We start from the raw sequence: 21,205 nt of genomic DNA on the forward strand, positions 1-21,205 counted from the left end.
CTCAGAAAGAGTAGCTCAGGATGATGGGAAGCTGCCTGGAGATGGAAACATCATGGGTTCAATTCCCTCAAATGCTATGTGGACTTCCAAGTTTTGTTCTTTCAGGGATAGAGACCAACCATCAAACTAAGGTTTGTGTGAAAGTGTTACAGGGCAGATAGCTCAGACTGATAAAACAGTGAGGTGGTGTTTGGGGGAGTGGGGGATCGAATCCCACAGCTGTAAACAGCTGTAAAGGGTGCATAGCATAGAAAAGGAGCTAAGTGTAGAATAGGAGAGAAAGGAGAAGGAAAAGGGGCCCCTTGAGAAAGAGAGAGGAGAAGGAAAGGGGGTTCCTTGAGAAGGAGAGAGGGATGAGAAGGAAAGGGGGGGGGGTTTGAGAGATGAGAAGGAGAGAGAGATGAGAAGGAAAGGGGGGGCCTTGAGAAAGAGAGAGGAGAAAGTAAGGGGGCCTCTTGAGAAGGAGAGAGAGATGAGAAGGAAAGGGGGCCCCTTGAGAAAAAGAGAAGGAAAAAGTAGGCCCCCCTTTCCTTCTCAGGGCCCCCCTTTTCTACTCTCTCTCGTTCTCAGGGCCCCCCTTTTCTTTTCCTCTCTCTCTCTCTTTTTCAGGGCCCCCCTTTCCTTTTCCTCTCTTTCTCAGGGCCCCCCTTTCCTTTTCCACTCCCTCAGCTACTGTCTTTCTCAGGGGCCACTTTTCCTTTCTCTCAGCTACTCTCTCCTTTTCAGGGGCCCCCTTTCCTTCTCCTCTCTCTCTTCTACTCTACACTTAGCTCCTTTTCTATGCTATCTACCCTCCTATGCTATGCACCCTTTACAGCTGTTTACAGCTGTGGGATTCGATCCCCCACTCTCCCAAACACCACCTCACTGTTTTATCAGTCTGAGCTATCTGCCCTGCAGCATTTTCCCAGAAACGTTAGTTTGAAGGTTGGTCTCTATCCCTGAAAGAAATGATGATTCGAATCCTTAAGGAATAAAACCTGAAAGTGCACAGAGTATTTGAGGGAATTGAACTCATGATGTTTCCAACCCCAGGCAGCGTCCCATCATCCTGAGCTATCTGCCCTTTAAAGCTTTCACACAAACCTTACTTTGATTGTTGGTCTCTATCCCTGAGAGAAATGATGATTACATTCCTTAAAGCAGTGTTTCTCAGTTCCGGTCCTCGGGACCCACTGCCCTGCATGTTTTTGATGTTTCCCCCCTCCAGAACACCCGATTCAAATGAATGGCTCCTGATCAGGCCACTGCAGAGCTTGATGACGAGTTGATCATTTGAAAGCGCTGTGAGCGGAAAAGTACTTTATGTGTACTGTCTATTTACCATCTCTGATTGGAGGACGATGAGTTTGAATGAAAAGGGATCCAGAAAAATAACTGATCACGGGATATTTAAATCATGAATTGCATAAAACTAAAGACACAGTGGATCCACGAATGCTTTCACTATAAGTAACAAAGTGAAACTCCAGTCCACTCGGTGGCAACAATCCCCCTTTCAGGTGGTTTTCCAGCTGCCAGTGAAGCTGGTGTTGGTACAATGCGGATCCGTCCAGCATAAATGTGATTGGAGAAGCTTATTTCACGCTTTTCACATTTACCTATTCCCTCACACGGTCCATACAGGCTGCACACATTCATACAGTCACACTTCAGTAGGCAGCGTGGGGTTCAGCTTCATGAATATTCAAATGATCCATTTAATCCAGTTAGTCCAGTTAGCTTTTCTTTTTTTTTGTCAATGTATCTTTATTGAACTTTTTTTTTTTTAAAAAGTGTACACACAAGGCAATCAACATAAAGGATTAAATGCAAAACAGACAAGAAAAAAAAAACAGACAAAAAAAACCAAAAACCTCAATAAAAGGAAAGCCCATAAAAGTAGAAGAGTCCAAAGAGTCCAGATGTATTGTCCATTGTTCCTCAAGAAAGAAAGATTAAGAAAGAAAAAGAATTGGGGGGGGGGGGGGGGGCCCTGCCATATTATACAAGACATTCTGAGTGCATTGTAAGCTGTTCCACATACGCAATGAATGAGTGCCATATAGCCTGAAATTTGTCTGTTGACCCGTTTAATAAATATCTAATTTTTTCAACCTTCAGGAAAAACATGACATCACAAATCCATCTACCAAAAGATGGAGGCTTGTCACTTTTCCAATTCAAAAGAATGAGGCGTCGTGCTAGAAGTGAAGAGTAGGCAATGCAATTTAACTCAGGCTTTTGTATGGGAAGAATTTCTGCGGGTACACCAAAAAGTCCAATAAAAGGGCAAGGATCAATATTCACACCTGTAATTTTTGAATATGCTTCAAATATAGAGGCCCAGAAAGAAGTTAGACTGGAGCAGGACCAAAATGTATGGAAGAGAGTGGCTGGTGCCTGTTTGCATTTGTCACAAATAGGACTTACCTCTGGATAGATTTTGGATAACTTAACCTTAGACATGTGAAGCCTATGCACAATCTTAAATTGAATTAAGCTATGTCTAGCACAAATAGACGTGGAGTGAATTCTTTGAAGTATATCAGACCATTGTTCATCTGTAATATTAACACCCATATCCTTCTCCCAGTTTTCCTTTATTATCATCAATGAACAGGTCTCCAAATCAAATATCCTTGCATACAACCTTGTTATGGCTCCTCTAATTCCAGGCTGTACCTCTAAGATTGCATCCAAAGATGATGTCTGTGGTATTGAGGGGAATTCAGTAAAGTGACTCTTTACAAAATGTCTGACCTGCAGATATCTGAAAAAAATATTTGATGACATCAAATGTTTCCCTAACTTGATCAAAAGACATAAATATGCCATCCTTATATAATGTTTTAATATTCAATACTAGACCATAATGTTTACGGAACTGAGACCAAATCTTCAAGGAATGAAGCACAACTGGGTTCTAACAAGCCCGAGGTGAATGTAAGGGAATCGATGAACATAAAAGAGCAGACAGTGAAACTGGGCTGCAAGAGTTAGATTCCATATGTAGCCAGCCTGGAGCGTTAATTTGGGATGAGTCCCAAAACCAATGCAAAAGACTTCTGATAGTGGCTGCCCAATAGTACATTCGGAAATTTGGTAGTGCCATCCCGCCAGTCATTTTGGGGCGTTGTAAAAACAACTTTCTAATCCTTGGCCTTTTGTTATTACAAATAAAAGAAGAAACAACACTATCAATTTTAGCAAAAAATGTTTTTGTGAGAAAACATGGGATACATTGAAAGAGAAATAAAAATTTGGGGAGGATGTTCATCTTAATTATACTGATGCGCCCAGCTAAGGATAAAGGCAATGTAGACCAGTGGTTGAGATCCTGTTGAGTACGCTCCAAAAGTGGGTTGAAATTGGCCTTAATAAGCTGAGAGTGAGACTTAGCAACATACACACCCAGGTATTTTAAACCTTCGTAGGAGACTTTAAAAGGTAATGAATGAAATGAGAGTTTTCTAGCAGCTGTGTTAATAGGGAGGAGCTCACTTTTGTCAAGATTTAGCTTATAACCAGAGAAGCTACCAAAAACACTTAAAGTGTTAAGGATATGTGGAATGGAGGTTGCAGGGTCAGATATAAAAAGAAGGACATCATCAGCATACAGGGAGATTTTGTGTTCCCTGTGCGCCCTTGAAATTCCCTTAATATTTGTTTGCCGTCTAATGGTAGCTGCAAGAGGTTCCATGACCAGTGCAAAAAGTAATGGGGACAGGGGGCACCCCTGTCTAGTCCCACGCTGTAGGGTAAAGTAAGTGGAGTAAGTGTCATTAGTCCTAACTGAAGCCATAGGTGAGGTGTACAACAATTTCACCCAAGAAATAAAAGTGGACCCAAAACCAAACTGTTGAAGAATATAAAACAAATATTCCCAATTCACACGATCAAAAGCAGAAGCTGCGTCCAGAGACAAAAGTGCCTCAGGGACCTGAGTTGACGACGGTGTGTAAAGAATATTAAATACATGCCTAATGTTGAAAGACAATTGTCTATTTTTGATGAAACCAGTTTGGTCGCAAGACACAAGTGAGGGCAGGACAGTTTCAAGACGGAGAGCCAACACCTTCGCTAGAATTTTGACATCAACATTGAGGAGGCTTATGGGACGATACGAAGAACATTTAAGAGGATCCTTGCCCTTTTTCAGTAGCAAATATATTGACGCTTGGCGTAAAGTTGGTGGAAGGCTCTGGGAATAGGAGCTGTCATCAAATACTTCCATTAGCAATGGGCTAAGCTTTGCTGAAAACATTTTATAAAATTCTGTAGGAAAGCCATCTGGACCTGGGCATTTTCCACTCTGCATGCATCTGATGGCATCGTTAATTTCGTCTAGAGAAAAAGGGGCATCTAGTGACTCTTTAATGGTCACGTCTACAGTAGGTAGGTCTAACTCTGCAAAAAATGACTTCATCACATTCAGATCAGAGGACTCTTCAGATGAATATAATTTGCTATAAAATTCACTGAACTCTCTATTGACATCTGAAGGATCTGACACAAACCCTGTTTCAGATTCAATTTGATCAATTACATGGTTTGTAGATATCTGTCTTAGACTGTAGGCAAGGGCTCTACCAGGTTTCTCTCCATGTTCATATGACCTATGCCTATTTCTTAATAGGGCTCGCTCTGCCTGACCAGTTGAGAGCATGTCAAATTCAGCCTGATATATTGTTCGCTGTTTGAACAGCTCTGGGGTTGGGGCAGTAGCATATAATTTGTCCACACCTGAGATAAGCGCTGAGAGTTCAGTCTGTCTGGCCAATCGCACTTTTTGTGCTGAAGCGTTATAAGAAATAATTTGTCCCCTCAGGTAAGCTTTCAGGGCCTCCCAAAGCAAGGAGGGGGAAGTTGTTTCATTTACATTGGTTTCCAAGAAGATGTCTACATGAATATTAATGAAGGTAACAAATGATTCATCTGACAAAAGTAGTGGGTTAAGTCTCCATCTAAATCGACTAGGCCTTTGGTTGGGGATGATCAAAGATAGTGTTACAGGGGCGTGATCAGAAATTACAATGCTATTATAATCACATTTTTGAATCAGTGAAAGTAAAGATTTATGTATGAAAAAATAATCTATGCGGGAATAGGTATGATGAACAGGAGAAAAAAAAGAATATTCCTTCCTTCTAGGATAAAGGAATCTCCAGGGGTCAGACATGTCATAAGATTGTAGAAATTTCTCCAAACATTCAGCTGTCTTAGATTTATTAATTGAGCGGGTTGATGATCTATCTAATACAGGATTAATTACACAATTACAATCACCAGCTAAAATAAGTTGATGAGTCAGTTAGCTTTTCTGTTCTAGTGGGGCAATTTCCCCCTGTTAGTTACCTACAGTGTGAGGACCAATCCATGTCCCAACAGTTGAGTGTCAGGTCTCACAGCGAACGGAGAAGTCTTTGTTCATGGTCATCGTGCTATTTATGACACACCTGTCAGGTTCACTGAGTTCACTGTCCTCACATCTCATGCAAAGGAGCTTCAGTCACTTACTGTGATAGTGAGCTGCTTTCATGTTTACATTTACTTTTTACTTCATTTCCTGTGAGTCGTTGGCCTGCCTTACCAAGCGTGTTTTGGTGACCACATCCAAGGAAGGAAAGTCGACATTACTGTACATTGGAGCTGCTCGGTAGCTCACATCTCACACCGCCGTCCCTGTAACAGTTACTGCAATGACACACGTGGCCTTCCTGACCCTACATGTGTCAAACTTATTTCCACTACTTATAAAACCCAAACCACGCTAACTACTTCGAACTGAAGAAGCCTTTTAGATGAGAGCTTAAACGTCTTCCACAACAAAGGAAAACTAGTCCAGATGCCTTTATTAAACCTCTTTGGGTTACCGTAACATGGATGACTGACGATCCACACCGAGCAAAGCAGTCTCCCATCACACATAGAAAACCGTGAGCCTTAACCAATCGGTTTAATGTGTGCTTCTCTTTCAGGAAAAATAAGACTCTTTGACGCAACAGCTCTGTTTTCCTGAGTTTATTTAGGTACTCGTAATGCAAGAGACGATTTAAAATGTAGAACATATTCACACAAGTGAGTCAAAACATGACTTCAACAACATGTCAGTAAAACTCGTGATACTAGTCATTCGAAAAGTTCACTTAACACGTTTCTTCCATGTTCACTCATTATTTACCTTTTTATGTTCATGCTTTTTAGGGTCTTCATCCAATTACAATGTTTATTGTCTCCTCGCTCACATTGTACACACATCCGTCCTCTTTTGAATCTTTCAGTGTTCAAAGAATGGTTGAAAATGTGCTTTTTTTTATATAACTTATCTTTAACTTTATCCTCTTTACAAACTTTTTCAACATTCCCAATTTTGTCAAGGATGAAGGTGTTTTTTTTCTTACAATTATTAAGATTAATTTTCCTGGCCTTTTTTTTTAACACAATCGCATTCATCCGTTTTCACGTCCTTGTTAATGTGCTTCGTTTTGAAACCTTAGAAGGTAACGGACTTTGCAGGCTGGCAGAGCTCAGTGGCAAACAGCAGGGCCGAGAGGAGCGAGGAAGACTTCGCCATCGTATTTCTCTGATGAAACAACAACTTAATGATTGACAGAATTTCCACTGAGTAAGTAGCATTTCGGGGTTCACGCCTGCACATTAGATACTGTTCATCTCAGAGGGTTATAGAACAAAGTTATTCTAATGCTGAAGTAGACTCGTACCAGTACAAGTACTACTACTACCACTACTTTCTTCTTGTATGCGGTCAGTGTTGATATTCAAGGTGCTGATGCTGGATCTCCTGAGGTACTTATCTGGTTTCATCCTAATACATTTGGCTTTTTCCTTGGGGATTTGATATGACCGACAGCTGGCTCTAAGATAATAAAAAAACATTATCCGAGCACCACTCTTAGTTACAAAGAGATGTGGTCCACTGTGGTTGACTCCAACAGACAACAGAGGAAACACTGAAACTCCTTTCATTAGCATTAAGTTTATCATGGCAGCCAGCTCAACAGTTACAAGTCATTTTATTCAGTTAGGAACCAGCTTAAGGAGAGAAACACATCAATTTTACACCAATTGTGGAATCAGAACTAAGTCAAATTGTAATTCTATTATCTGTTATTCTACTCTCTTTAAAAGCCACAGCCTATTTGAATTACTGAGAAAAGTCCAAAAAAATGGTCCTATATACTATGTAACTGTGCTGATAATAAAAAAATGATAAAAAATTTGAATAATAAAAAATATTTGATGAATTCAATCTGAACCTGTCGCTGACCTGTATGTTTGGTGTGTTCTGCCCAAAACGTGCACAGCAAGGTGCACCTTGACAACGAGATTTAGCATGAATGGCTCCTTATCAGCTCACTGCAGAGCTTGATGACGAGCCGATCATTTGAATCAGGTGTGCTGGAGGAGGGAAACATCGAAAAACATGCAAGGCAGTGGGCAGAGGTGTCAAGTAACGAAGTACAAATACTTCGTTACTGTACTTAAGTACACTTTTTAGGTATCTGTACTTTACTTCATTACTTATTTTTCTGCCTAAACTTCTGACTTCTACTCATTACATTTTCACACAAGTATCTGTACTTTCTATTCCTTACAATTTCAAAACAAACAGCCTCGTTACTCTTGGCTTCAGTTTTTTTTTCTTTTAACTCTTGGCTTCAGTTTAATGTTTATGTATTTCACATCATGTGCGCCATCCAATACAGATCAGTGGCGCCATCCACACCTAGTGAGAACGAGTGTAATTGGATGAATCATAACGCAAACACTCATCGGTTAGGCTATTCGTCAAATTTGTGCTGCCTGACACACAAGGAAATCGTCATTCGTCAGAAGCAAGCAGGTGTTCTACAAACTGCAAACGCGAAGCTGCGCGAAGTGTGTGCCACGCCACAATGTCGGATTCAGAAAAAGATTGCGAAATGTCTGAAAGGTCGGACACAGGCGAGAGCGTATTGGGAGACGGAGACCAACAAGACCTTCCTCATCCTTGGCCCTATCTCAAATAATTTTTCGAAATAGTCGGGTGCAAAAATGACTCGTGGAAAATGCAATGCAAACTCTGCACACCCAAGACCCACGTGTAGAACTTATCAGTTTTCAAATTAAGCTTGTAATTCATATAGTGGCATCTACCTTTTTGTGTGGGTTTTTATTTATTTTTATTTTTTTTATTAAAGGTTACTTTATACTTTTATACTTTAAGTAGGTTTTGGAGCAGATATTTTTTCACTTTTATTTGAGTAAAGAGGTCAAGTTGATATTGCAACTTTTACCAGAGTGTTTTTAAACTGCAGTATCTATACTTCTACATAAGTAACAAATGTGTGTACTTTTGACACCACTGGCAGTGGGTCCCCGGAATCGACAAATACTGTTCTAGCACATGATCCAACACATCTGTTTCATGCATCTTGCATACTTCCTCCTGCAGCCATGACACTTATCATGAAATGTTCCTGTGATCACAAGCGTGTCAAATAATGCATCACACTGACAAAGTGCTAATCTTTTAATTTGTTGCACTCACAGAAAATGTAACATTTTTAGTATCATAGATAGAAGGTGTAGGAACTTCACTTGTATTACATTTAAATAAGATGACAGAGTCGGGTTGACCCGCATAAAACACAATGAAAGAAGTACTCTGTGCTGACAGAAACACACAACATTTGCCGACATGAAACATTTACGTGTAGTTACACTTAATCCAATAAATAAATAAAATTTCATGAAAGATCAGTATAATGACGTGCAGCAATATCAAACCGTGTCCCAAAACACAAAATTTGTCAAGTCAAAAGTTTAGAAAAAGAAAATGTGTAAATTAACCAAAACACACTGGGTGAATCAACGCCGCCTTAAACACATGACATCTGTGTGCTTGATATTTCATTTAGTGTTAAAATATCACTGAATTAATACAAAAGTGTGCAATGCTGTCACACAATGTAGAATAAGTTGATTTTCAAGCAACTTGTAGGGGAAATCAAAAGAGGATGAGTGTTAGTCTCATCAATGAGATTTAGCATCTTTCTTTCACAGCAGCAGCTTCAAATCTATAAGTCTACATAAATCCACCAGCAGCCGAGTGTCACATTGATGTGGCATCACATTCTTTTTGAGAGGACAAAGTCTTGTCCTTGTCCTCTGGCTCCAGCACACATTAGTAAATATTCACTGATAGAAATCGATTCGTGCTCAGGGTAAGATGGAGAAACATAATCCCCCCCCCCCCATCGCCTTACTGAGACTCTGCGGTTTGTTCTCTTAACGTCCTGTAGATGGCAGTAGTGGCCTTTTTAAACAAACTGCTGTGGATGATTTAATGAGGAAGAGCAAATAGAATTTAAACTGGAATTTGTCATGCACATGAAGGACAGTTTTCTTTTCAAAGTGAAGGAGTTTTGTGCACGAACAGCCGGCCACGCTGACATCAATCACATCAACACTGCAGTGACGGTAATAATCATCATTGAAGCTACTCAGCGGTTGGGATCAAAGGAATGAAAACAGGACATGGTGAGCTTCTGTATCAACAGGAAATAAAACATTTTTATTGATCATTTGTTTATATGAAGTTATATAACAACAGTCAGAAAACTCCACAGAGTGAATCACTACACAAAGTGAAACAAAACTGTAAAACACCTCATGAAAAATGAAGGTATACACAGCAAATATAACTGTCAGCGGCTCGCTGTCACACTGCGAGCGATATGGCAGGAAAAAACACCCCAAACAGTTCTACAAGATTACAGAGAAAACTTCCACACACAAAATTACTCAAGCAGGCAGTTGATATACACAAAGGCAACTAGGATCTTTCTACAGCATCAGATTCTAATACTTTACACAGCTTTGCTTTTGAAAGGTCAGTGTGGCTTTTCGTCGGTGTCACTGCAGAGAATCTTGTCACACAGAGCTCGATGAGTTCTTTTTTTTTGTTGTTTACAAGAGGACAATTTGGGGGTTTTGATTATGCGTGCGTGCTTTGGTAGGAAACGGTAATAGGAGGAGCATTGCGTCGCAGTGCAGGTAATGGCTTTTGTTTTGTAGTTTTTCCACACACCTCGCAATTTGATGGGTGCTGCAATGCCGCCCATTACTGAATTCCCTGATGCGTTTACACTCATTTTTATTTATTTTTTTATTCTTATCGGACGATTCCTGTCGTACAAACTTTTAGTGATGGTATTCATCTGGATCTGCTCAGGTCTCGTAATTGAATCGGTTTTTATTTTTCATTTCAATCTGAAGCTGTTCAGGAGTTCATGGTCAGTGAAACGACCCATCGGTCGAGGAGGGATGCAGCTGTGTTGACGTATACTTCATAATGTTGGAATGTAATCAGACAGGGGAGCTTTTACTCCACACAGGGTGGTGACATGTATTTATAGTAGTTGGAAAAATATGAACAAATTCCTATATAGACTTTTTTTCTTTTAAACAAAAGATGAAAGTACATCTAATCTCACGGTTAAAGTAATCCACGCTAACACAGTCCATACTGTACATTCAGAGTTTTCATCTCAAATATAAAAGGGGTTTGAATCAACTAAAACTGAACCAAATTAATTAATGATGGATGAAAGATATTTGCTGCTGAATAGTCATATTTATGTCACTTTATATTTAGATATACATTTCTGACATGATGATGTAAATATATACAGGTTTTTTTTTCCTTTAAGGGGACATTTATCTCGTTTGGTATTTAACCAAGACTCCCTGAAACTTCTGATGCTGGAACTGTGTGCAAGAGGAGAAAAATGAACCTGCGAAAAGGGGAAGAACCCCCATACAAGTCAACAAGCTCCAACCTATAAGCTGAATCTACGTGTGCTGTGTCCCAACCATCTCAATGGAAAGGAGAAACCTCCTCCTCTGGGGTTAGAATCTTCTGTTTTCTCGGCGACCCCACCCAAGTTAACACTATGGGATGAACATATAAGTATTGCACAGTGCTCAACAAAATGCTGTGTAAAGCCACCCGCTCGGATAAACGCGTGAAGTCACGCGACACCGAGCTCTTTCTGTCTCGCTGTGTGTAGAAGGGGGGATGGCATTAAACGCTACGACATCACTACAGAACAAACGCGCTACCTACTGATAAGTCTACTTCTTTAAGCACGCACGGCAGTCACAGTGATACACAAAGCAGTCCTCAGAGACTCCTATGGAATGACAAGTAGCTTTTTTTCATAATAGTGCTATCAACTTCACAATAACATTGAAAACATTTAGAAAGTCCTCCTGAAGCTAGCATCGAGTATATGCAAGAGGTTCCTCCAAGATAAGAGACTTCATGGTTTTCATGGAGTGTTCCTTCCCTTAACTGGACCCGTAGTAAAGGACATGATGGACTAATCGCTTACGCAGACCATTAACTTTTACGGTTATTTCCTGCTCTCCGGGTGAAGTCATGTGCCAACAAGGAAACGAAATGGATGGGTCTACTGTTGGCCGAAATGTGATTGGTCGTCATTGCTTTAGGCAGCTAGGAGGAGGCTCTCTGGCTCCCCCTGCAGGTGTCCTTAAACAAAGCCGGCAAACAAACGTCCACACATGCTTCCTAAATTAAGTCCACGAGCGAGTTAAACGACATCCAGTGCAAAACAGCAGCCACATAAAAGTTTCAATTGGCAGTAAAACATGGCTAGCTCTATTGTCACTGTGAGAAGGCAACGCAAAGCAAAGACTGCGATTCAGGGCACCACTGCAGCCAAAGACATTGTTCCCAATAAACCAAAGCTACCACAACTAGCAAGTGGGAGTGTGCATGAAGAAGAGGCCCTCTACATAAGTCACCTCCCTGAAAATGGCAGTGTTTAGAAACTCAACTCATCTCTGTCAACATTACATTGACCCAAAGTCTCAACTCTTTTTGTCCTCTCTTCTGATTGAAGGCAAGGGGATCGTATCAGCAGAGCTATCCCCGGTGTCGGCAGATCTGCCCCCGTCCCAGCCTTTAGTAAACATTGTAAAAAAAACATGCAGTTAAAAAAAAACAAATAAATAAAAATAGTCAAGACGCTCAATTGCTCGAAAAAGTAGTCCCCCTTAAAGCCAGAGCCTCGACCCTATGTCCTTTTTAAAAAACTAAAAAAAAAAAATTAAACTTTCTCAAAGATTTGACCCTGGCCCGAACATGATGGACTTTTAACGACGACTAGGCTGTTTAAAAAAAAGACGTATTGTTCAACGAGTTTAAGGACACAATGGCTACAGCTTGGTGCTTTTTCTTTTTTTTTTTTCTTTCCCCTCTTAGAGTTCTGTAAGAATTAATATTCAGGTCTGTATCCTTTTCTCAAATAAAAAAACAAGCCAGGAGATGTGAAGGAGGACTATTTATGCCAAACATGGAGAAATGAAATGCCACGTGACAATCGTTTGGAGCTAAACGCATACTGCACGTCCTCTGATTGAGAAACAAGTACAAAAAAATTGTAAGAAATCATGTGCTTTTATAATTTCCAGCCGCATAATTTTGTCCACAGAACCATAGCAGTTAATGGCCTTGTACTTTCCGAGTTTTGTGTAAATATATTGATCTGTTAAGTCTTTTCTATGATGATGTTTTGCTGAACTTAAAGCCAGACGTCGTCCTTTACGATGTGAACATATTCTACTAGTGTCTTGCAGGTTGGATTTTTTTTTCTTTTTCTTTTTTTTACTGGAATGCAATAAGGTAATAAGGTAGAATTTTTAAATCCTGGGATATATTATATTGGCTTTCCTCTATATCTGCATTTACATAATTTAAAATAGAACATCTTATTAAAAACATCAAGATATACACAGATTAGGAAACGGGTAACAACATACAAACACATATACTAGAAATCATTTTGTCTGCATACTTATATATACAACTGTGGTACAATAAACTCTTTCAGTCATGCGCTATCTATACAGATCATATTGCTTAAAGGAAGGGGACATTTGGTCGTGGTGGTTAAGGGCTCAGTGAAATCAACAACTGCTAAATCAGAGATGAAGAGAAAAAAAAGACCAGAAAGAAATAAAGCGGAATGGTGCAGGGGGTCGTGTTTTTGTGTGAAATCAGGAGGGTTTAGAGGAGGGGTAGAGGGCGGGGTTACATGGATGGACCCATATATCACTGAGGTATTTACATATACTGGCTAAAGAGTACTACAAGGCAGGTGCTGAAAGGGCCCTGTCTATTTCTTGGTGGAGAGCTGAGCGTCCACCTCCTCTTCGGGCTTCAGCACGTGCCACTGGGCGATGGGTCTCCTGGGGTTGGCCAGCATGTCGGACCAGTGGCGCAGCTCCGTCCCCGAGCTGTTGAGGCCCACAAAGACCTTGCCGATGGCATCGTTCTTGCCGATCTTGTCATAGTCCAGAACAGTTATAACTATTTGCACTTTCTGTGGAGGGGAAGGAGTGGAGAAGTGGGGAGATGGCACAGTTGCACTTTGTTTAGTTATCATACACTCCATAACACTTTTGAGGCAGTAAACCAGACCAGATGTTTTTTTTTCCATTTTAGCTATTGTACAATTACTGCAAATAAAGGATGGATGCAGCCTGCGTGACATCACCCATTTGTCTTTTGGCCACTGCCATTTGGTCTTTTTGGAGCCAGAGGAAACTAAAAATCTAAACAGCCACACCCTGAATTAATGAACAACTCCAAACTCTGGACATGAATTAAACCCCAGGAACCTTATTTCTATTATTTCTATTAATTCGTATTACATGTTTGGATGCATTCCTCCATTAAAGGGATATTTCTGTTGTTACAAAGTGTGGTTGTGTGAAGTAATTAGGAATAGTCAGTGTCTTACCTGCAGTAAACAGTAGTCAGAGCGCTCTCAGTTTGGAGAATGCAGAAGAAATTGTGATGGGGAGCTAAGAGCTACTCAAAGCGGGGCCACAGGTGAGCAATTTTTGCTATCTTACAACCATCTGATAGCAATGTGACACTGCATATAATTCACGATTCATAAAACTCACTAAAACCGCTGTGAAAATTTCAAGGTCTGTGGCCCCTATTCTAAGTAGCTTTTAGTTCATTCCTCCCTGATTTTCCAAATACCCCATTTCACACAGGTCCAATTGAAAAAATAAAATTCCCCTGAATATAATAAAAACAGTCCTTTTATGCTAAAAAAAAAAGAAAGAGACCTTTTATATCCCTAATTTACTATTTTAAGATCTGCAAATATGAAAGTGAGCCCCACTTCTGCTTTACTCATGAAACATCTGAATATTTTTTTACCAGTCGAACAAGAAGTCGAACACTGAAAAGTCTTAGAGAATACTGTCAATATTCCATATAAAACGCGGTTGCGCAGACGAACAACCGTATATCACATCACCACGCCACCATAACTTTTTCATAAAGCCACTCAGAGCAGGTTAGAAGTGTTATATGACACCACAGACTTTTTAAAGAATGCAGCAGAGAAGACAAGGTGTGAAATCAAGTCATGTGAAGGAAAGAACTAAACCGCTTGGCAACAGTGAGTGTCTGGTGGAAACAAGGGGTAGAAAGCAAGCCTCATTTGATTTTATCTGAAGGCCTCTTTCATTTCATCTTTAAACTGAAAAGCACAAGTTTGGTTTAAGGAAATTGTCTTTAAACGACTCATTTCAACTTCCTTTTAGAGGTTTAAAAAGTGACACATGTGACACGTCATGCAACCATTACACAGTCAGACAGACTCATTCTATACAACAGAATGTGATAATCTGCAAGAAGTTCACCCATTTTTCAATATGCATCTTGTTCTCGTCTTCACACTTGTATTTAATCCAAACAAATCAGAAACCCATCCTGCAACAGAGATGCTGAGAGATTATTATTGATTGTTACTTGATATGGATTGGTTCAAAAGTATATTTTAAGTTATTGTAGCACAGAGTAATGCATATTTGTGTGTTTAAGGCTACATGAAAATGCCTCTAACTATATTTCAAAGTAGTGCAGTAATGCATAGAATAAGGAGCTCCTTAAACATTAGTGTTGATTAATAGTAACAGACCTCAGTTACTTGGAGAGCCAAACATAGGAGAATGTCTGATTACTGAAAGGTCCAGCACTCTGCCTGAGTGTGTGTTTATTCAAAGGGACACTGCAAAGAGGAGTGACCTGGGTGTCAATCTCCAGCACAGAATATGAATTAGTGCACAAAGCGGCCTGATTAAGTTTCGATCCACTCGCACACAAAGATGGAGCTGCCGCCACCTGCATGAGCTCAGAGCTGCTGCTCTAAAAGAGCATGCCTAATACACCATGTAATGAAATACTGAATCAGTTCTCCCTGATGGTCAGTTGGGGTTAGTTGGTTTTAAAAGGGGCAGTTCACCTTCAAACTAACTATTAAAACAATAGGAAATAAGCAGCACTCTTAGTCTTTGCTTGAGACTGATTTACTACTAGTCATAACACTATGGAATGTTACTGATTAGTTTTCTTTCAATCATTCATTCTGACATCATTAACAACTGTTAATTTGTTTTGTATTTCTCTTTAGCAGCTCTGGCTTTGGCACAGAATTCCAGACAGTGACCACAGTTTTGTTATACTGCACAGCAAATCATCTTTAATGCTCAAACCATAAACCCTGACAACCCTCCGTAAAGCACTGTTGGTTACACTCGAGCCTGAAAAGTTACACAAATGATTAAATTGAGAACTGAATCCCTACTTTCTTTAATGTGCTGAAATGACAAACTGCTTCCTGTTCATAATCTCTCATCATTTTAGTGGAGTTTTTCAATGTTAGATTACTGGTTTTCAGTTTTTATTTTCTTCTATATATCAAGTCACCATCCATAGCTAATTGTGGGGTTAACTGTGACCCACTGGTGAAAGTATTTGAATATTGTTACATTGATCAGCCACAACATGAGCACTACTGACAGGTGAATTGACGAACACTCGTCCAATTATGTAAATGTTAATGTTCTAATGGGAAAACTTGTGTCCTGGTATTGATGCGGACCTGGCCTCCAAACTTCCCGGTCGAGACCAGATCCCAATCTAACTAAGCGTTTGCAGGCTTTGCCGAAACAAGTCTGATCCATGGATCCACAACCATGTCCTGGCAGTGCAGTGCTGCATAAGGGGAACCCAAAGAATGATGGAAAAAGGACATTTTTTGACTCATTCCTTTCTTGAAATGACAGCTGTTCGCTTTCATGTCGTCAGGACTCTATGATCAATATTAAAGTGCATCTCTATTGTTTATACATCTTTTATTGTGCATCTCTAGTGTTGTGACCAATAGTGGCTGGATCGACGGAGACAGAAATCTTTGAATGTTCATTGGCCCTGTGTGTAAAATACCAGACTTCCTCTATAAATGAACCAGTCCTGCCCAGATTTTTGAACCCATTCCACAAATCTAATATAAAGGCAATACTCTGTAACTCTTAATATGGAGAGTAGGTAAAAGCCCATAAACAAATGCATCACAGCTATTTGTTTGAGCCAAGCAGGATTCTGAATATCAGTCAGTAAAGACAGACTAATCAAAGTCGCATTTGTAATTCCAACTGTCTCCAATCTGAGACGGTTTAAATCTTTACATTGTTCACTCAAAAAGCCAAAAGGTCAAGTTTAACATAAATCCAACACTTTGTCTCTTTTATAAGCAGCCTGTAGAAGCTGTTGTAGAAGTTAACTGGTTGAGGAACAAACCAACAATATAAATTGTATTGACTGAAACATCAATAATACTGTGGGAGTGAGTGTGTAATTGAGTCAGCACAGCTCTGAGTGTCTTCATTTCAAATCAGATGCAGTACAGCCGGAGGCCTAAAGAGCCGTCAGTGATAAGGAGGATGTTTAAACAGCTCATTAGTTTAACGTTTACAGCAACCTCAGTGTTTGACTGATTTGTCAAAGTCAAATTAGTTCTTTAAAGTGTTCTTTAAATAACTAAATCAGTTCCATCGTGGTTTTTGGTCACGTTTAGGTGGTGAAGGTTTGATTTGGATGCGGTAGATTGGGAATCAACCCTGCTTAAACAGAGTCTGAGGCTCATGGTGTCAAACCTGTGATTTGTGAACTGTGACAGGCTTCGTCGATATGACTCAATCACCTTTTTGCCCGAGGAGAATGTCTTGTTTGTTGTGACTCCTTTCTGAGTTATGAATTACGTTTTGGAAGAAAAAAAAAAGAAGACCACTTCACTCCCACTTGACTCTGTCTTTGTCTTGATTTCCAGCCAAACCATCACACACCGTAATTGTTGCTGTATATACTTGGTTAAATTCAGTTAAATGATGATGTGCATGGTAATCATTGTAAGACATGCTACAAATAGCACTGAGATAAATGCCACAGGCAGTAACAGAGTGCAGAGAATCACATCCACTGAGCAATTGGCTTGTCAAATTGCAAAGCCAAAGCTGATTTAAACTGAATTGCCTTTGATTATACTGTTATGATGAAAAGCCTCTAAACTGATTATTTGGTAAATGAGCTCCCACTTATCAATGCTGTCATGTAACCAAATGTTTGCTGGTTTTTACCGCACAATTTGTCTCAAAAAATGTCATACATTACCACTGATGGATGTAAATGGAAACAAAATGTACCTGGATTTGTTCAAATGGGACTTCAAAGCTAAAGGACTCGTTGTAGTAAGGGTTGAGGGTGTTCTTCTTGATTGTCGTCTTCTTCTTCTTCAGCCTCTTGCCGTTTTGCATCAGATGGATCTTCGCATATGGATCTAGAGAAAAGGGGGAAAGGAAATAGTTTGTCACATTGATTTTAATAGAAGAAACACTAATATGAAACAGATTAATGGTTCCTATGCAGGTGAGAGGCAGTAGTTACAAAACATGGCCATCTGCCTCCTGTGCGTTTACATCACTCAGTTAACCTTTCTCTCTCAAGAGCCTCATTGTCATCTGTCCAAATCTCGAGTGGCACCCAAGTGGTCTGCTTCGTCCACTCTCGGGCAATCATGCAGAGAGTGCTTCTCTAAAAAAAAAAAACTAAAAAAAAAAAAAAGAACCACGGCTAACCACCCTTTGCTTTCATTTATCCTCCCAATTTACATTCCACAAATTGTAATCAAACCCAAACTGTGGAGGAGAGCCAGTGTTTTGGATTGGATTCTGAAAGGAGGGAGCGATCAGTTTCAAACTGTGACATAAACACCTTGTGTTTTGGCTTTAATCGACCCTTTAAAAACGGTCTAGGTGAGGCAGTTAATTTGCACATTCATAGAGAGCCTACTGAGTCCAAACTATGAGCAGGAGAAGGATTTAACAGGGTCCACTGCAATTTCGTGTGGCACAAAAAGGGGTTCAAGAAGATGAGAGGATTCAATTAATGTAGCTCGTTGTCATTTCATATTCTTCCTCACTACTCACATCGTGGTGCTGCACCTGTTTATTGTTTCAATTCAGTGTGAAATGTCGGTTGTTACAAACATTTATACCCGTCACAGAGAAATGGACATTGTAGGCATCACTTTGATACAGTGTTTGCTAGTTAACTAAACTAATAAACATTTTACCAGTAACACATTAAAACCAGTTACTTTTGACTTTTTACGAAAACACTATTTCTTTACAGGACAAACCAGCTTTCTATAATACGCATGAATCCAAGGGGCGGCGTTTCTATGCAGATAGTAACGGGGTTTTTTCCCTCTCCACTCATCTTTTAAACCTCTATCTGAAAAAATGTCTACTTCAATCAGTATCCAGGTAAGTGAAAGGTCTGAAAAATTCTAAAGATGGAATTCTGACCATTTTAAAACCATAAATTAGAGCGTAAATAACAGCCTCATAGTACTGAGGCAGGGATAAAGAAGCTATTAAACAGGTTCTGAAACTTATTTACTGCAGGTTTGTTGAAATAAAAATAAGCACAACCAGAGAAACTCAGAGTCAGTTACCATGGGAACAGATTCTGAACCAGGTGTTCTTCAGTGAATTCTGAGTTGTTGTTTTTTTCTTCTTTTACTTCTCCGCGTCCAACCAACACATTTTTTTTTTTTTTTATTTATTTCCATTGATGCAGTTAATATCAAAGCACACATCGGAAGAGAAATGTCCGAATCTCTGTTAGTTATTCCAGCAACCTGAACATGACTGGCGATTAACCTGTCATCTGCGTCAGTTTGATGATGTAAAGGTTACCCGACTTCACACCTTGAGAGTGCAAAAACTTGTTTTTAATGACTTCTTCTCAGCTTTTACTTGCATTAAACCAATTATTTTAGTACAAAGGCCAAAGAGCATCAATTTTATTGATCCTGTCCTTTTATCCCGGGTGATAGATTTTTTTTTTTATCCGACATATTTTTATCCAATGTTCTTTTTCCCTTCACTGGATTTCTCCAAGAGTGCTTCCTCTCACCTCTTATTTGTTGTATATACTGAGTGCCGATCTCAACACTCACGGTGCCGTGTCCATAAGTCTGCAAATGATTCTGTGATTGTGTCTCTCCTAGATAATGACAACCCTGATCACGACTGGGTAATAGAATGCACTGACTGGTTTAGGAGTTCTTTTTCAAACATAAAAAGTATCTAAAACAAAGGAGACGATCAATTTTAGGATGAATCCTACAGATATATCTTCTGTAAAGATTAATGATCTGGCTGTTGGTGTCACGATCCATGGATTTTTTGTGTGTTTTTCTGGTTAGTCTGTTTAGTTTCCAATTAGTTTAGCCTTGCCATTTCATCCCCTTTCCTCAGTTCCCTCCTGCCAGTCGTCAGCTCCACTCCCCTCACCTGTATTAATTATCCTCAGCTGTACCCACTCACTAATCACTCTCCCCCCAGTATTTAGTCTCCCAGTTCTTTTCCGTTAGTGTCAGAGCCTCTGTCAAACTACCCATGATTTTCCCTGGCTATAAGACTCAGCTTCCTTGTTTTTTATAGTTAAGTTTTTGTTGTTTCTTCTTTAAGTGTTGTTTTTCTAGTTAGGTTTTGTGGTTCTCCAGCATTGGCTGTGATTTTCATTTATAGAATAATAAAACCTTTAAGTTTCCTCCTGTTCCGTGTCTGCTTCTGGGTCCTCCTCCTTCGTCTCCATTGCCAAACCATGACAGTTTGTTAAACATTGTTTTTTTGCTACGCATTTTTGAGGTGGCAAGACTTTAGTGAAAATGTTTTGTTCTTCCATTTTATTCATTCCAACTACTCTTGTCAGTTGGTATGCATTGCACTGCTGAGTGCTCAACAAATGAGCGGCAAAAATGCATAAGGGAGCTGAGTTCCACCGGTCTCCTGTGCCGCGGTCTCCAGCGCCTCAGCCTCTCCTGACCCGGCCGTCTCCGAGCTCCGTCAGTGACTGAGGTATTTGCACATGCCGGGGACCTCCAGGACCCTCAGCGAAGCCCTCCTGAGCTTTCGTGACTACTTGGTGGAGGGGGTCACTCCTTGGGAGAAACTGCGAGTGGCAAGCAGGATGATGGACGTGCTCCGGGAGAGGCCTGTCCTTCGACTGCCCGGATTGGCGGAGCTCTGGTAGCAGGCGAGAATGATACACCATGTAGCCATGATGGAGATTGGTGGACCGGCGTATGAACAGGTAGCTGCCATTTCTGCTCCTGCCTTCGTCTCTCCAGCCTCCTGGTTCCCTGCCATTCCAGCGCCACAGCCTCCCTGTTCCAGAGGGGGCTCAGCCAAGCTCGCCTCTTCCAGTCCCTGTTCCTTTCAAGGGGGGGACCTTGAACAAGCCTGAGCTGGTCGTGGCTGATCGTAGCCATCCACTCCAGTGAGCTTCGGCTGTAGGTCAGGCTGCAAATGATGTCTGTCTTTATTAGGACAAACATTCCTTTGCTTTGGCTACTGCAGGCTTCCTTAATAAAACCCTGTAAGTTTGTGTGTGTATACAACCCTTTCTAAAAGGCTATTTATTCATCCACCGTGTCCACCCATATGCACAACGTCTTTATAAAGCTTTGATATTTTTGATCTTTGAGCTGTGCTGAAAAATATCTGAGATTTTTGTTGAAACATTGTGACATTTCTACCAAGAGAAAATACTGAATGAGCTTAGCTCCTTTAATCTTATATCCAATTTAGGGGGATAAGGATGCGACTGGCGGACTCGACCAGGGCAGCAGACATGAAAATGGAGAGAAAACAGCATAAACACAGTCGGAGGGAGAAAGCAAAGAATAAATAGCTGTCAGAGAGTGAAAAGGTAACAGGCTCCTAATGGAGTGGGTGTCCATTATTACTCTCCTGCTGAGAG

The 21,205-nt window shown here is 40.3% G+C and overlaps 1 protein-coding gene across 5 annotated transcripts in view; it reads right to left on the reverse strand.

The window, feature by feature from the left end:
• Window positions 1-8,500: 8,500 nt before the first annotated feature.
• The window catches only part of syt1a (synaptotagmin Ia), a 173,203-nt gene continuing 160,498 nt past the window's right edge, over window positions 8,501-21,205 (reverse strand). For all 5 annotated transcript variants that reach the window (XM_075471534.1, XM_075471533.1, XM_075471530.1 and 2 more), the window contains 2 exons: window positions 17,578-17,711; window positions 8,501-13,394 (listed from right to left, as the gene is read on the reverse strand). In XM_075471534.1, coding sequence (XP_075327649.1) covers window positions 13,188-13,394; window positions 17,578-17,711 — 341 coding nt within the window. In that variant the 3' untranslated portion in view covers window positions 8,501-13,187. The remainder of the gene's footprint in view (window positions 13,395-17,577; window positions 17,712-21,205) is intronic.

Source organism: Odontesthes bonariensis, chromosome 8, assembly GCF_027942865.1.
Source record: "Odontesthes bonariensis isolate fOdoBon6 chromosome 8, fOdoBon6.hap1, whole genome shotgun sequence".
NCBI classification, from domain to species: domain Eukaryota; kingdom Metazoa; phylum Chordata; class Actinopteri; order Atheriniformes; family Atherinopsidae; genus Odontesthes; species Odontesthes bonariensis.